This window comes from Odontomachus brunneus, unplaced genomic scaffold (assembly GCF_010583005.1).
Source record: "Odontomachus brunneus isolate Ranch 3 - 2012 unplaced genomic scaffold, Obru_v1 Obru_scaffold_066, whole genome shotgun sequence".
Taxonomy (NCBI): Eukaryota; Metazoa; Arthropoda; class Insecta; order Hymenoptera; family Formicidae; genus Odontomachus; species Odontomachus brunneus.
Window position 1 is genome coordinate 1280912 of NW_022639516.1, and position 16063 is coordinate 1296974.

Sequence of the window (16063 nt, forward strand, 5' to 3'; positions counted from 1 at the left end):
TCTTATTGATGATCTCAAGATCATCTTAATAGCTCCTGCACATAGGACGCGGTAATGCTTATCGCGCGGCGGAAGTTCGTGTGACAGCCAATCAATATGCTGCTTTCCGTAATAACTTTCTAGCTCTTACGGAAAAACAACATATTGATTGGCTGTCGCGCGAACTTCCGCCGCGCGGCAAGCATTACCGCGTCCTGTGTGCAGGAGCCATTATACTTTGTGCATTTCTGTGTACACTCGTGGTCTAAAAAGTTTGTGCACCGATTTTTTGTAGATTTCGGAACGCGTCCCAACTTCAGGGGAGAGACAACCACTGCTTGACACGCCAGCGCCGCCACTTATTACAAGAGAAGGATGTCATATACCGTATATGCCATCCTTCTGCTCTCATAATAAGGGCCGTGGCACACAGAAAAACTTAAGCAGTAAGACGTAAGCAGTAAGTAAATTGACCAATCACAGTCGTTGATTCTTGGACCGTAAGAAGAATCAATGACTGTGATTGGTCAATTTGTTTACTGCTTACGTTTTACTGCTTAAGTTTTCTATGTGCCACCAGCTTTAGTGGCGGCGCTGGCGTGTCAAGCAGTGGTTGTCTCTCTCCTGAATAGAGATGCCCGATTCTTAATCGATTCGATTCTTTCCCTAACAAATTTAGGGAAAAAGGGTTGTTCGTGCTGCTTGCATGTTTCATACTTTTCGCTTTTAAAAAGAAATGGACGCCTAATCAGATGCTTGAAAGAAACAATCGAGTTGGTTGTCTCACTTTTGTTTCTTCCAAATATTCCAATATACTTTTGTCTGGTTTTAAATACGAAAAGTGCGAAGAGTGCAAACAACACGAATAAGCCTGTTTTTAGTGAAAGAATCGAATCGATTCAGAATCGGGCATCTCTACTCCTGAAGTTGGGACGCGTTCCGAAATCTACAAAAAATCGGTGCACAAACCTTTTAAACCTCAAGTATACATATGTGTCAAGATGTGTTAAGCAATTAAAAAGTACCCATAAATTCATGTGTTTTTTAGCGAAAGAAAAAAAGAACTATACATTAACTATAGATTTTCAGTACTGGAAGTGAATATTGGGATATAGCCCAAATTATAGCTCTCGCACACTGGACGCGAGTAGCAATGGGCGATATCCAATGAGAGCTTCAAGTAAAAATGAGAGCTCTCATTGGATATCGCTCATTGCTCGTCGTCCATCTCGTCGAAAATTTACAGTATACGTAATGTGAACTATACATTTCGCATGCGTATCTCATTCGCATTCGCTCAAGAATCGAGTCCTAGTGTGCGAGACTCATCAGGATGCCTTTTCATGCAGCGAATTTTTCGCTGTGAATGATTTGTAACGAGTAGCGAATAATTCGCCACGAAATAACGAATAATTCGTCGCGAATAGCTTCATATATAGTGTGTTAACAACACGGAAGAAAATTATTTCAATTATTCATTTGATTACTTTGTATAACCAAATATTATTAAATAATGAATTATTATGAACATATCCGAAAAAAGAAAGCAACTGCAGTTATGGCTATACTTTTATATAAGAAAAGAAGATATTTGAGAAAGAAACATTGGGTAGCACCTATTTTTCAAGATAGAAAAGGGCATGGATTTTTTCATGCTGTGCTACCTAAACTTCTTCTAGAAGACTTAAGATTTCATAATTATATATGCATGCTGCAAGTCAATTTGAACATTTAATATTTATAGTTGGAGCAAATATATTTAAGAATTATTACATTAGAGAACCTATAGATGTTGTTGAGATGTCAACAGTGATTATCTTAGCGAATATTCGTTAAAAGTTAAAAATTTCAGCGAACAGCGATTATTCGCTAGTGAACAGCGAATGACCACGTGATCTTCAATCGCAGCGATTTATTCGATATAAATTTGCATTTTCAAGGTAGAGTAAAGGCTAATTTAGTCCCGATCTACAATAGGTGTAGTAAGCTTTAAACCTTAAGAAATTGACCAATCACAGTGGAATTATAGAGGAATTAATTGTGATTGGTTAATTTCTTACGGTTTAAAGCTTACTACATCTATTGTAGATCGGGACTTACCCCTTATCCACAACCTTGCTTTAATCTTTAAGCCGTAGTAAATTGACCATCACAGTCGATTATTTTAAAAATAATCAACTGTGGTTGGTCAATTTCTTACGGCTTGAGAATTAAAGCAAAGTTGTGGATAAGGGGTTATAGATCTGGGGATCGATTTTCTAACTAGTTGCATATACGTAATGGCCCCTGCACACAGGACGCGCTAATGCTTGCCGCGCGGCGGAAGTTCACGCAACAGCCAATCAATATTCTGCTTTCCGTAATAACTTTTTAGCTCTTACGGAAAAACAACATATTGATTGGCTGTCGCGCGGACTTCCGTCGCGCGGCAAGCATTACCGCGCTCTTGTGCAGGAGCCATTAGTGGAGAGCTATAGTATACGTAACATGAGCTATAGCTTTTCATTAAATGTCGTATGCGATATATTTTCGAGAACCAGGACTCTTACTCTTGAAATAGTTGCGTATACATAAGTTTTACTGCGCAGGTTTAATCATACCATAAAATAGCTGCGCGATGAAAATTACGTATACGCAAAAAAAACCTATGCAGGGGTGCGTTCAGATTCCTCATCCGGGTGCACTTTATTACTAGAAATACTATAATATATGTTACATATACTATAGCACTTCTAATAATAGAATACACCCGGATGGGGAATCTGAACGCAGCCTAACGAAATAGCGGAGCGCGAAACGATAGCGAAACTAATCACGAGCGGAAACAATCAAGAGCGAAAACTGTGGAACGTTTATGATTGCTTCCGCTCTCGTTCCGCGCTCTGCTATTCTGCTGCATGGGTTTGTATTCACAGTGGCCTGGTTTACATCGTCGAAACGTTAAGCCCATTTTACAATTGGGTAAACGTAGTCGTGAACGTAAGAGTCAACCAATTCGAATGTTTTATTCACTGATTGCTTTATTCTGATTGGTTGTCGTAATCACTTACAACCACTTACAACCACGTTCACGCAATTGTAGAATGGGTTTTAGTACGCGTATTAAATTTAATGCACACCAATACTTTAATACGGGTGCGTTTACATCGAACGTACTAAGGAAAAAATATAATACGGATTTAATTCATGTCGTTTACTTCCTAGTGGTGGTATTTGAAATTGTAATTTGCTTGAAATAGCTTTGACCGACAGAAGGAATACATAATTCTAAAAATGTGCTCGTTTCTTTTTCTCTCCAATTTAAACAATTTTTACAAGACATTTTACTATTTTTTTTGTTTTTTTTTTTACTATTTTTTTACTATTTTTTTTGTTTTTTTTTTGTAACGGGGAGGAAATGCCTACGCATACCCCGATCTTACTGGGATAAAATCGGGGTTATGTCGGACTTGCACCGACTAAAACCTCCTCGAGTGTCCTACCTCGATCGTAGTCTCAGGGAGGACCCGAGAAGCGCTTACCGTTCAGGATCTCCTCCGGTTTAATACTATTCCGCACTCCTGCCTAACCTGACTTGCAACAAGGGGGGACACCACCTCACCCCGCTTCCCTAATTGAGACGCATGGAACCGGAAGCCCCAGCCCATATGGTTCCAGCGTACCCAGGGGGTAATAACTCCCGTCTGGTAAGTGCCACTACTTACACCTACCGCCCTCTGAGATTGTCTCCGGAAGTGGCCGAACTAAACGGGTGACGTCACGCGGAGTGGGGATGCGCGCCAATGAAAGTATGAATGGCACGCACAGACAGACGTTATAGAGAGTAATAGCAAGCAACTTATGCACGTATGGCACGTATACAGTTGTGTGATGAGTGTATATGTGTGGATGTGTGTGTATGTGTTGTATGCTATTGTATAGATATGTAGGTTAGTTGCTACTTCTACGATTTAGCTAATTGTTTTAGTACTATTACTACACTATTACTACTCTACAATGATTAGTAATAAGATAATATATATATTTATTGCTTTATATTAGTGCTCGCTGTTGCTCGCTGTTGCTCGCAGTTGCTCGCTAAAAAGTTTCAAGAACGTCTGCCTATGCGCGCCAGTTCATATTCATTGACGCATATCCCCACTTCGCATGACGTCACCCGTTTAGTTCGCCCATATCCGGAGACAGTTTCAGAGGACGCCACTAAAAACGGAATCCAATTTTTACAAGAGCGAGTTTGTATCCCCTGAGCGTCCCTTCCCATGACCCTCTCTTCCCCAGCAACAACCTCATAGTCCGCGTGAGCTTCCGGCTAGCCAGTAAGAGGAGACCTCCAAGACATTTTAATATAATATAATTTAAGAGAAACCTACGGTTACCGATAACACCGGTTTTACTAATTTTAGTAATTAGGTTAGGTACCTTCCAACATTCGTTCTTACGTTTACATCGTCATTTGTATCATTTGATACGCGTATTAGTTTAGTACGATACTTTTACTTGGTACGCTTGCACCAAGTTTATCCGTCAGTGTTTACATCGTAAGTTTGTCCTTTTCAACTGAACTAGTGCTGCACTGGAACTGCACTGGTTCGGAACTGGAACTGGCGAGTACAGCAAAAGTTCATAGGTTCAGACATACCAGATAGGATGGGAAAGAACGCCATAGTGCAGGAAACAACATGGCGCAACACATAATTTTAGATGCAAATAGGTAAGCGGACAAAATCCATAAAAAAAGAGAAGATGGGAGCGGTGCACTTGGACACGGTGCATTTGGACACAGCCAATCACAGCACCGTGTAATTAGAGACATTTGTAGGGTCCTTGGAACAGCGACTTGTGATTGGACTGTGTCCAATTGCCCCGTGTCCAACTGATATACACCCGAGAGGATAACGTTGGCAACGTTCAAAAGTCTCTAGGATCCATAAATTTATTTCTGAAGGTTATAATTGTTGGACGTTAGAAGAGTGTACAGAAGTGTAAATTTACAGTGTAAATTTAAATGTAAATTGACAGGTTAACTCTGTATAATCTCCTAACGTCCAACAATGATATTAATCTTCAAAAATGAATGTATGGATCCTACAGACTTTTGAACGTTGCCAACGTTATCCTCTCTCTTTTTATTGATTTTGTCCGCTTACTTGCAAATAATTCTTCAGATAAACAATTTACTGTACTTGTGTTAATGTATGTATCTCAATTGCCCGCAGAACCTATCTGGGATATTGCCACTTTCATTCCTTTTAATTTCTGCAATATTCATTTCTTTCATCTTCATAGATCTGTTATTTTCATCTGAACTACTTTAGTACTGCACTAGTACAGTAACTTTTACTCTTGCATTGCACTGCACTAGGTTTGTTCGAGTTGATTGTACTTTTCACACTTTTACATCTATGCCCGTTGTACACTAGTGCACTCCAAACAACACATATTTTCAAAAATACATTCTGAAGACGTTTTCAGGACGGAGGGACGTCATCAGAATATTCTTAGGACGTCCTTTGAAAGTGTGAATTGTCTGAAAATAGCTAATATCCAATAAGTTTATTCACACATTAATTGAATTTTTTACACTTTTACACTTAGTGCACATTAATTCTTTAGAGGTTCTAAAAATGGTGTTATGATTTCCGTTCGTGTTACGAGTGTAAATGCAATTCTGATTTCACTTTTCACTTTTGCTTGGGATCAAGTGTAAAAAGTGTAATTACACTCGTAACACGAACGGAACTAATGACGTTATTTTTAGAACCTCTAAAGAATTAATGTGCACTAAGTATGAAAGTGTAAAAAGTTTAATTAATGCGAATAAACTTACTGGATATTATCTATTTTCAGACAGCTCACATTTTCAAAGGACGTCCTAAAAATATTCTGATGACATCCCTCCCTCCTAAAAGCGTCTTCAGAACGTATTTTGGAAAATTTGTATTGTATGAGGTGCACTAGTATGTAACGGTCATTAGGTAAAAAAGCCATCACACACAAAATTACATCGACGTATATGCATAGCATAAGATAGTATGGACCAATGAGCATCGAATATTAAGTATCAATCATCAATATGGCGACTTAATATTCAATCCTCATTGGTCTATATGATCTTATGCTATGCATATGAGTCTATGTAATTTTGTGTGTGATGGCCCAAAGTGTGAATAGTACAAACAATTCGACAAACCTATTGATTGCACTAGCTCCAGACTCAGTGCAAGCAGATCAGTGAACTGTTGCACTAAGGGCCGTGGCACACAGAAAAACTTAAACAGTAAGACGTAAGCAGTAGACAAATTGACTAATCACAATCATTGATTCTTGGATCGTAAGAAGAATCAATGACTGTGATTGGTCAATTTGCTTACTGTTTCGTTTTACTGCTTAAGTTTTTCTGTATGCCACTAGCTTAAGTTCTGCTGCACCGAAAAGAACAGTAACCTGATGTCACTTCTGCTAGAAAGAACGCATCAGTGTACACTACTTGAACTAGTGCAAGAAGTTCAGCTGGAAAGAACAAACTTCGTGCGTATTAAATATTTAATACGAATTTGATACGAATATAGTACCTGATATGCGTATCAAGTGCACGATGTAAATCAAGCCAATGTACGTAGCTGGAAAGCACCCGATGAGCTGCGTTCCAAAACTTTATTTGACGGGTAGAGTAGTATTTAATTGACCAATAAGAATAATGATAACTAGAATATCTTTATCATGATTGGTCTATTAAATATACTCTACCCACCGAATAGAATTTTGAAACGCAGCCATGTTTGTTTCGTGCTGGTTGCATGCTGAATGAGAATACTCTGTTCTGATAGGTTCTATCCATTTCTAAAGATGGATGGAAATGTACCAATCAAAATAGAAATTTCCATCCAGGGTTGAGTTCCAAAACTCTATTCGACAGGTAGATTAGTATTTAATTAAGCAAAAATTAAAGCAAAGATAACTAGGATTTCTTTATCATGATTGGATAATTAAATATTCTCTACCCGTCGAGTTAAGGGACGTCTACATTGGAAGTAAGAAGTAAGAATAAAAAATTGACCAATCATAGTTGATTATTCTTCTCACATTCGACTGTGGTTGGTCAATTTCTTACTTTTACTTCCTACTTCTTGCTATTTACTTCCAATGTAGACGTTCCTTTAAGGTTCCCAATTCATGGGAGTGTTCCAGCGTCGAGCGTTAAAGCGTTAGCCAATCAACGTATTACTTTCCGCAAGAACTACAAGTATACTTCTGAGACCTGATACGTTGATTGGCTAACGCTTTAACGCTCGACGCTGGAACGCTCCCATAAATTGGCACCTTAAAGTTTTTGAATGCAGCCTAGTAAGTAATCCAGTACAAAACAAGCAAGGCTGCGTTCCAAAATTCTACTCGGTGGGTAGGTATATTTAATTGACCAATCATGATAAAGAAATTCTAGTTCTTATTGGTCAATTAAATGCTACTTTACTCACCGAGTAGAATTTTGGAACGCAGCACAGCGTGTGCCTCTGGCTTAAGTCCCGATCTACAATAGGTGTAGTAAGCTTTAAACCGTAAGAAATTACCCAATCACAATTGATTATTTCTCTATAATTCCACTGTAATTGGTCAATTTTTTAAGGCTTAAAGCTTACTATACCTATTGTAGATCGGGACTTAAGCTGGAGTTGGATTGCTTGCTGATTGGTGCATTTCTGAAGATGGATGGAAATATACCAATCAAAACAGAGTATTTCCATCCAGCAAGCAATCTAGCACGAAACAAGCACCGTGTGCCGCTGGCTTTAAAGTGAGACAACTATATTTTGTCTACGGGTGTATCTCAGGAAACTAAAAAGTTGGTAAGTATGTTTGTGAGAGGAATCATTGCGAGCGAGCACGTTTGACTTTGCGTCATCATTCGGTATACGGTCCACGCTGTTTTATACATCGCTTCATGCACTATTTTCTCATGAACATCAATTGAAATACAAGAGTCCTGTAGGTATACGGTGCGTTACATTTGGTTCGTTATACGTTTTTGTCTTTGATCTCAAGAAACATGGAAGCCATGGCGTCGCCTGATCCAACTCCCAACGTTGCTTCTAACTCTACGGTGGAAGAGAACACTGCGACAACGCTTGAGGATATTAAAAAGTACGTTGACCATTAGGAAGTTTATCGCAATAATTATGTTTTGTACTTATGACAAATGTGATTGAAAGTTTGATTATATTAAGCATCTTGTTGCATAAGTCATTACTTTCATAGGAATTCTTTCTATATGTATAATAAAAGGATTGATATCTTACTATGTTTGTTAATCCTCTCATATCAACCTTCAAATTCATTATATAAATGATATCAAGGTTCGTGATTAATAATGCTAAATATAACAAGATTCTGTTGGCAATATCAATTCAATGGCTTATTTTTAGAATTAGTCATCTTCATTGTACGAAGAGAATCTTGGTTTGGATATTTTTCAATACACTTTTCAATGGCTGTGTTCGTTTTGGTGCTTACAATGCTCTGAGCATCATTTCATCTTTTTCTATCAAATACTAAACAAGGACAAATGATGCTTACACGCACTATAAGCTGCAAAACGAATGCAGCCAATATTGTCTCTGACAGTGCTAGTTTTATATTATGTTGTAATATATTTTGATTATCATAATATGCTATTGTAATTACTTTATCTGTATGCATTATAGAATAGCGGAATCAAAAAAGGAAACTGCTAATCAGTATTACTCCCAAAAACAATACAAGAAGGCATTGGTTGTATATGATGAAGTTCTTGGTAAGTATTTTATATTGTTACACATACATAAGTGTATTATGTATTATCTACTTAAACATTAAGAAAACTTGATGATTATAAGAGTGATTATAACAAATAAGAAATATTTTAGCATTGTGCCCTGATATATCACGTTACTATGGAAATAGAGCTGCATGTTATATGATGCTCAAACAATACAGAGATGCATTAGTAGATGCTAAGAAATGTATTCAACTGGAACCGAAGTTTGCCAAGGTACATTTATTATTTTTTATGGCTATTGATGAGAAAGTCGATTAACTCATATCTTTTATATTCAATTTTCAGGGATATGTAAGGGTGATCAAATGTTGCTTGATTTTGGGTGACATTGTGGAAGCTGAGACTATGTTGCAAAAGCTGCTAGAATTAGATCCTGCAGCTATCCTGAACAACACAATGGCTGCAGAACAAAAAGATTTAGCATATGTAAAAAAATATCTCGAGGATGCTAACATTGCATACAATGCCAAGGATTATCGCAAAGTAAATGATATGTTATGATAACGTTTTCTTCAACGATATTATATTATATATCACTGCATTTTATCTTTATAGGTCGTATATTGTATGGACCGCTGTTGTGATGTAAGCACCTCTTGCACACGTTTTAAACTAACCAAAGCAGAATGTTTAGCTTTCTTAGGCAGGTACCAAGAAGCTCAGGAGATTGCAAAGTACGTTGATCTATCATTGCAAGTATACACATTGCATGTAATGTACATATATAAATATGTATCTCATTTTTATTTTATCTCAGTGATACTTTACACATCGATAAGAACAATGCTGACGCGATATATATCCGTGGAATGTGTTTGTATTTCCAAGATAATGTCGATAAGGCCTTTGCTCATTTCCAACAAGTACTACGACTCGCGCCAGATCACGACAAAGCATTAGATATATATAAAGTAGGTAATATAAAAAATAAAAAATTTTCGTAATATATAACTTTAAAGGTGCCAATACATGGGAACGTTCCAGCGTCGAGCGTTAAAGCGTTAGCCAATCACGTATCAGGTCCCAGAAGTATACTTGTAGTTCTTGCGAAAAGTGGCACGTTTATTGACTACCGCTTTAACGCTCGAGGCTCGATACTCCCATGTAAAGGTATGATATGAAATATTAACATTTCGCATATTTTTTGCTATTTTAGCGAGCAAAGTGTCTGAGAAAAAAGAAAGAAGAAGGCAATGCAGCATTTAAAATGAGACAATATCAAGAGGCATATAATATTTATAATGAAGCCTTAGCTATTGATCCACAAAATATTATGACCAATGCTAAATTGCATTTTAACAAAGCAACAGTGGCAGCTAAGGTACGCCTTATACATTATAAGTATATATACATATGTATACACTTATTTTCGAGAAATGTCTCAAAATTATTTGTATACAGGGTGTCTGACTCGTACCGTACCAGAGCTAATATATAGCTAGAATAGGTCAGGATGAGTAATGGAATGGGTATCTTTTTTTAAACAACCACATGAAATTTTGAGACATTAACAACGAAAGATTTCTACCGAGCTAGTCAGGACCGGCTAGTCTGTCATGCCGATGCTACAGCGTGTACAGCGTTCGTCTCATCGCAGCGCGTGTGCTTATTGGCCAGTGGGCTGCCACTCGGTAGAAATCTTTCGTTGTTAATATCTCAAAATTTCATGTGGTTGTTTAAAAAAAGATATCATTCCATTATTCACCCTGACCTATTATAGCTATATAATAGCTCTGGTACGGTACAAGTCAGACACTCTGTATATAATAGCTATTATAGATTAGAATCGTTAAATTGAGTCACGAATAATTACTCTACTTTCCATTTAATTTCTTTAGTTGATTTAAAAAAATATTATTTACTAAATTAAAATAAAAAGTGATATTTACTTATTTACTAAGTAACTTTTTTATTTGAACTTAATGCGTATTTGGCATTATTAATAGTAATTTGTAGCGATCTTTATAGTGATCTTTCTAGCTTGCTAGCAACTTAGTAGTTTTTCTCATGCAAACGCAAAAAAAAATTGTTATTATTGTTTTTTGTTATAAATAGTTGTTATTGATAAAATATAATTTTAATTCAATCGAATATTTATAAATATATTTATAAATATATTTATAAATATTTATAAATATGTCTTTAAAAACAAGAATATTATTATTCATACGTGGAAAAAGGAACAAGTAATTTAACATTAACGTTCTCAGTTAGGGCGATTAAAGGAATCCGTAACGGAATGTACCGAGGCTTTAAAACTTGATGAAAACTACTTGAAAGCTCTTCTCAGACGTGCAGCATCTTATATGGAGCTCAAAGAATACGAAGAGGCTGTTCGAGATCTTGAACAAGCGTGTAAAATCGATAAGAGTCGTGGTACAAATTTAATTTCCTTCTTATCATTTGTTACCTTCTTTATCTACTTTGTTTTATTTATCTTAATAAACGTGACAATATAGAATATTATAGCGTGTTGGACTGGCTCTGGGTTAATCACTCCGAGAGCAATTAATGACATCATAAGTTTCTACTAACCAATACTTATAAAGCCAACTTATAAAGCTTATAAGTACTTGTTCGACCAATAAACGTAGGCTGAATAACCCAGAACATGCTATTAGAGAACGTTAGATAACCGCTATTAACATGCAAAACTATTAATTTTAAATATTTTTGTAGAAAACAAACGATTACTTGCAGAAGCGAAGTTAGCGCTGAAGAAATCTAAGAGAAAAGATTACTACAAAATTTTAGGCATTGACAAAAATGCGTCTACCGATGATATCAAGAAGGCGTATAGGAAACGTGCCATGGTTCATCATCCAGGTAAAAAACAAATACTTCTAGTAACTTGTTGGTTTATAAATAATTGCATGTATTTTTCGTTATATTTCATAATATTATGTTATATCTATTTTATAGATCGCCATGCTAATGCAACTGAAGGAGAGAAAAAAGAGCAGGAAAAGAAGTTTAAGGAAGTCGGAGAAGCTTATGGTATTCTCTCGGATCCCAAAAAACGATCTCGTTATGACCGTGGCCATGATATAGATGATAATGAAGGTTTCCAAGGTTGGTACAACTTTTTATGCATGCCAATGTAACTAAGATATATATGCTTTTGTGTGTGCGTGTGCGTATGTGTGTGTGTTTCTCTTTATTATTGTTAATATTTTTTTTTTTTCAGATATAGATCCTAATGCTATGTTCCACACTTTCTTTCAACAAGGAAATTTCCAGTTCCAAGGGGATGGTTTTCCGGATGGTTTCTCTTTCCAGTTTGGTTAAGACATTTCCAAAGAGAATCATGAGACAATGTGTCACAGTGTACCTAGCTATATATATATATATATATGTATGTATATATATATATATATATATATATATATGTATGTATATATATATATATATATTATCCTGTTTTGTAAAGAATGTCTGAAACTTTTTTTTAAGTTCTTACGATGACAAGTAATATCCTCATAAATTCAATTATGAAGCTATTCATCGTAGCTGCTTCAGTGTACATTTATTTAAGCATAATGATCATGTAATTGTAAATAGGAAATTTAGGATTTTATTGAATTAAGATATAAAGTAAATTTTTTATTTAATGGTTTGATTAAATCAAGATATTGGGATTAATTCCAAAGTGCAATTTGGAGGCCTGAAACACTTGTACTTGATGAAACTTTTATGAATAGATGAACGTTTTAATCTATTTGATCATATAGATTAAAACATTCTTGATAAATCTCTTTTAGATTTCAACAGACATGCAAGATTAAAATATTGTACAATTATTCTCTTATTATATACATTTTAAAGATATGAAATGAAAATCTTGACTTTTTTACTTATTTTGATATTTTCTCTGGAAGTGCTAGTATTTAAAAATTTATTAAAAAAATTGAAAACATGATTTTTTTTCGCTACTGCGATGCAGTATATTTCATATATTGTTCATATGAGAACGTTTGTGGCTCCAAACAAAGTCAGTATCATTTAATATTGACTTTTCTAGGTTTAGATCTATTTCTATGTATCTCAATAAGAAAGACACACGTGTGTGCATAATTATAAAAATAATTGACTAAAATGTCATGAATTGTAGCAATCCTTGAATATTTGTCTTGCGATGAAGTTCGCTTGATACGTGTTTTCTCAAATTATTCATAATGATTCTAAGAACATATTCCCGTAGATCTAGAATCCGCGCGCGCGCGTGCGCAATGTATTCATTCCACAAATCTTTCTACAAATATATAAATTCTAATATAACTCTTTTTTTATTTATGTAATTATACAGATTGTTAATATATTAACCAACATTTAGAAGAAAGGAAACTGGATACCCATTGGGCGCGGAACGGTGTGCCGCACTCTCACAGGTAGTCGAGGTGCAGCGATGTGACAGTGAAATACACCGACGACACTTCTTTCTACGACCACGTGGTAGCTTCTTGCCGGAACCGAGTAATTTCGACGGTCACTTATCTTCCTGTCTGAGAGCGCTCGTTCCTCCTTGTCGGGAGTGAACGTGTAGAAAGACAAAGGTGAAGCAGAAAGAGGAAAAGAATAGAAGAGACGAAACGAAGAGACACCGGCCGCTTCGTGGTGATAGAAGAGGAGAGGGAAAGCCAAGAGGGAAGTTTGAAGGTGACTCTCAGGCGTGGAAAGTTCCGAGCGTCAAGGCAATCCACTCAATCACTCTCTGGGGACACCGGGAAACTCTAGTTCCTCGTATATTTGTATATGTGCGCGCGCTCGTGCACAGCTACTTGTCCATGTACATTCGATCCGATGGAATAATTCTAGAGGAACCTGCATTTGACTTTGCAAAGGTGGATGTTGTTTTTGGGCAGTAGAAAACTCAGTTCCTCGTAACACATTCGTTATGTATCAGTAATTTATCATTATTAAAATTAGTTTAGCAGTAAACTGATGTAGCTAATCGTTCCTACCAATATCCGGGAGTTTCATTATAGTGCAGTTAAATTTTACTTGGAATTTGGCTATTGCATTGACACTATCACGTTTATGCGTCCTTGCTCTTCTTAGCAACCGCAAATCCGCGATAAATAAGACTGAGGTCATTACTCATACTGGTTAGTCGGGGGAGAAAAATTTCCTTGGCAAGGTTGGTGATTCGTCACGATATCTCGATATTGCTCTGTGACATTGTGAATTCGCGGTCGAACGATGGGACCCAGATCCGAATGCACGATATGGGGCTTACGATCCCATATCGCCGTATGTCCTCGGACACATGAAGCTCGTAAAATCGTTATCGGAGGCACGCATCGTTGCGTCTAAAAGTGAATCAGTGGCAAGAGGGAAGAAATCTTTAAACCGCCCGTAAGCGCGATAAAGTCCTCGCCGAAGTGCTTCAAGATCGGCTTGAAATTAATCGGAAAATCCGTTATGGGAAATCAGTCTTTAAACTGCGAAAATCACATGCATGTATATAGCATTTTCTATGAAGAGTGAGGAAATTAAACGATTGCATACAAATTCAATATTCTCGATAAAATTTTATGTACAGTGTGACATTTTATGTACACTAACTATTGCTACCTTAAATATCTTTGAAGCAAAAAACAAAGATAGTCTTCAGATTTTTGAAGTAGTCTACTTGGAAAAAAGTGTCTTATGATGATTATACTTTATTCTCCGAAATGACATCGAAGATCTAACCCTAACAGCACAGATGTCCAGGGGACATCCAAAGTACATCCTGAGGAAGTCCTGAGAACATTTCTTCGTTCTCAGGAGATCTTATGCTGTCTGGGAATGATCATCGCTTTTTGCATCGAAGATATTCAAGATGGTAATAATTATTGCCTCATTCCGCACATAACAAAACTTTGTATTGAATTTGTATTCAGTCGTTTAATTTCCGTTTATTTTGGGAAAGTAAATTCTCCCGATTCCACTCCTGTGTTCGAAGACACGGGCTACCCTCCGAATCGCGAAAACTGCGTTTGCTCGTGCGTTCGACTCGTCGCACAAATTAAGGCAAACATGGTCCGAGAGCTCGGTCGTGCGTGCATACGTGCGTGCGTGCGTGTGTGTGCGTGTGTGCGTGTGTGCGTGCGTGCGTGCGTGCGTGCATGCATGCATGCATCGTTCGTTCGCGCGTGCGAGCAGCTCGACGCGCGTTGAGAGCCCGAGGGTGATGTGCGGCTCGGCGGTTGCAGGATGGGGATGAACGAACGCGCGAGCGAGGGGTCGAGAATCGAACGAGAGCGAGCGAGCGTTGGCACTGTCATTAAACCGCAAGCAGAATTTCCGACCGCCCGACTCGACACGCGTCGCCCCGTGTCCCCCTTCCCACGCGTCCCACCGCCACACCGCGACCCCCATTCATCATAAATGCAATCAGATCGTATTACGCGCCATTACCATACGCTCTACCCCATTCCAGTCTCCATCCCCTGGTCGCAACTGGTCGCGCCACTCTCTTCTCCGTCAGCTCGGGCGATACGGGCCCGAAATTCACCCCCGCTCTTGTAGCGCGAATGAAATTTGCGAAGGTGTCGGCTTTATCAAGGTTTTCGTAGATAAAAAGAAGCGATTAAGGTTTGATTGCGTCGGTTTTCAGACGATCGCGAGGGAAAAGAAGAGATATCCTTGCTTTTTATATCTCTTTCCCAAGATCTCATCGTTAATAACATCGATGACCTGGCGCATACGTACATGAATAAAAAAAGAACATTTTTGCTTAGTAAATATCTTTGTTTTTGACATGTAAAAATAAGATTGCACGGCGTCAAATATATAAATGCGGATAAGTCGCTTGCATCGATACATTTTGCGATTCAAGACGTTATTTGAAAGGTGATAAATCAATATAAATCAGGAACGAATAGTGAGTAGCTCTTTATAAAAGAATAAGGTTTTGCAGAATAAGGTAATCAAAATTGTCGCCATATAAAACATTACAATATACGATATTAAAATTCAGAAATATGTGTACATGACGGCTCGTATTAGTTTTCAATTATAATTATTCGAGTCGTTCTAGAAATTAGGATTATATATAGTAATGAGTTAACAAATTAATTAGATACAAAGTGATTACATATAGTGTTGACAAAATTACATTCGAGACTGAATGAAAAGAGCGATGACGCGTAGTTCGATTGCCTATTCATTGGCTGCGTTCAGCAGAGAAAGATACTTTGCAACTGTTGTAAAATTTGTGAATCTGATTGGTACATGTTCTTGGATTCAACCAAAATTAAGAGCATACTCCAATCAGATTGATGAATT

General features: G+C 37.2%; 1 protein-coding gene across 3 annotated transcripts; it reads left to right on the forward strand.

Annotated features, from left to right (window-relative positions):
• The first annotated feature begins 7687 nt into the window (after positions 1-7687).
• On the forward strand, positions 7688-13729 carry LOC116846686 (dnaJ homolog subfamily C member 7). Of its 3 annotated transcripts, none has more exons than XM_032820853.1 (12): positions 7688-7823; positions 8020-8118; positions 8679-8767; positions 8880-9004; positions 9077-9274; positions 9347-9465; positions 9549-9702; positions 9948-10112; positions 11002-11167; positions 11471-11617; positions 11714-11863; positions 11979-13729. In XM_032820853.1, exons 2-12 carry the CDS (start codon positions 8024-8026, stop codon positions 12077-12079), a joined length of 1509 nt encoding a protein of 502 aa, XP_032676744.1. In that variant the 5' UTR covers positions 7688-7823; positions 8020-8023; the 3' UTR covers positions 12080-13729. The 3 variants fall into 3 exon arrangements, 2 of the variants coding, with proteins under 2 accessions (XP_032676744.1, XP_032676743.1); XR_004378558.1 differs by lacking the exon at positions 7688-7823 and having other exon boundaries at positions 7830-8118; positions 11979-12146; positions 13098-13729; XM_032820852.1 differs by lacking the exon at positions 7688-7823 and having other exon boundaries at positions 7830-8118.
• The last annotated feature ends 2334 nt before the right edge of the window (positions 13730-16063 follow it).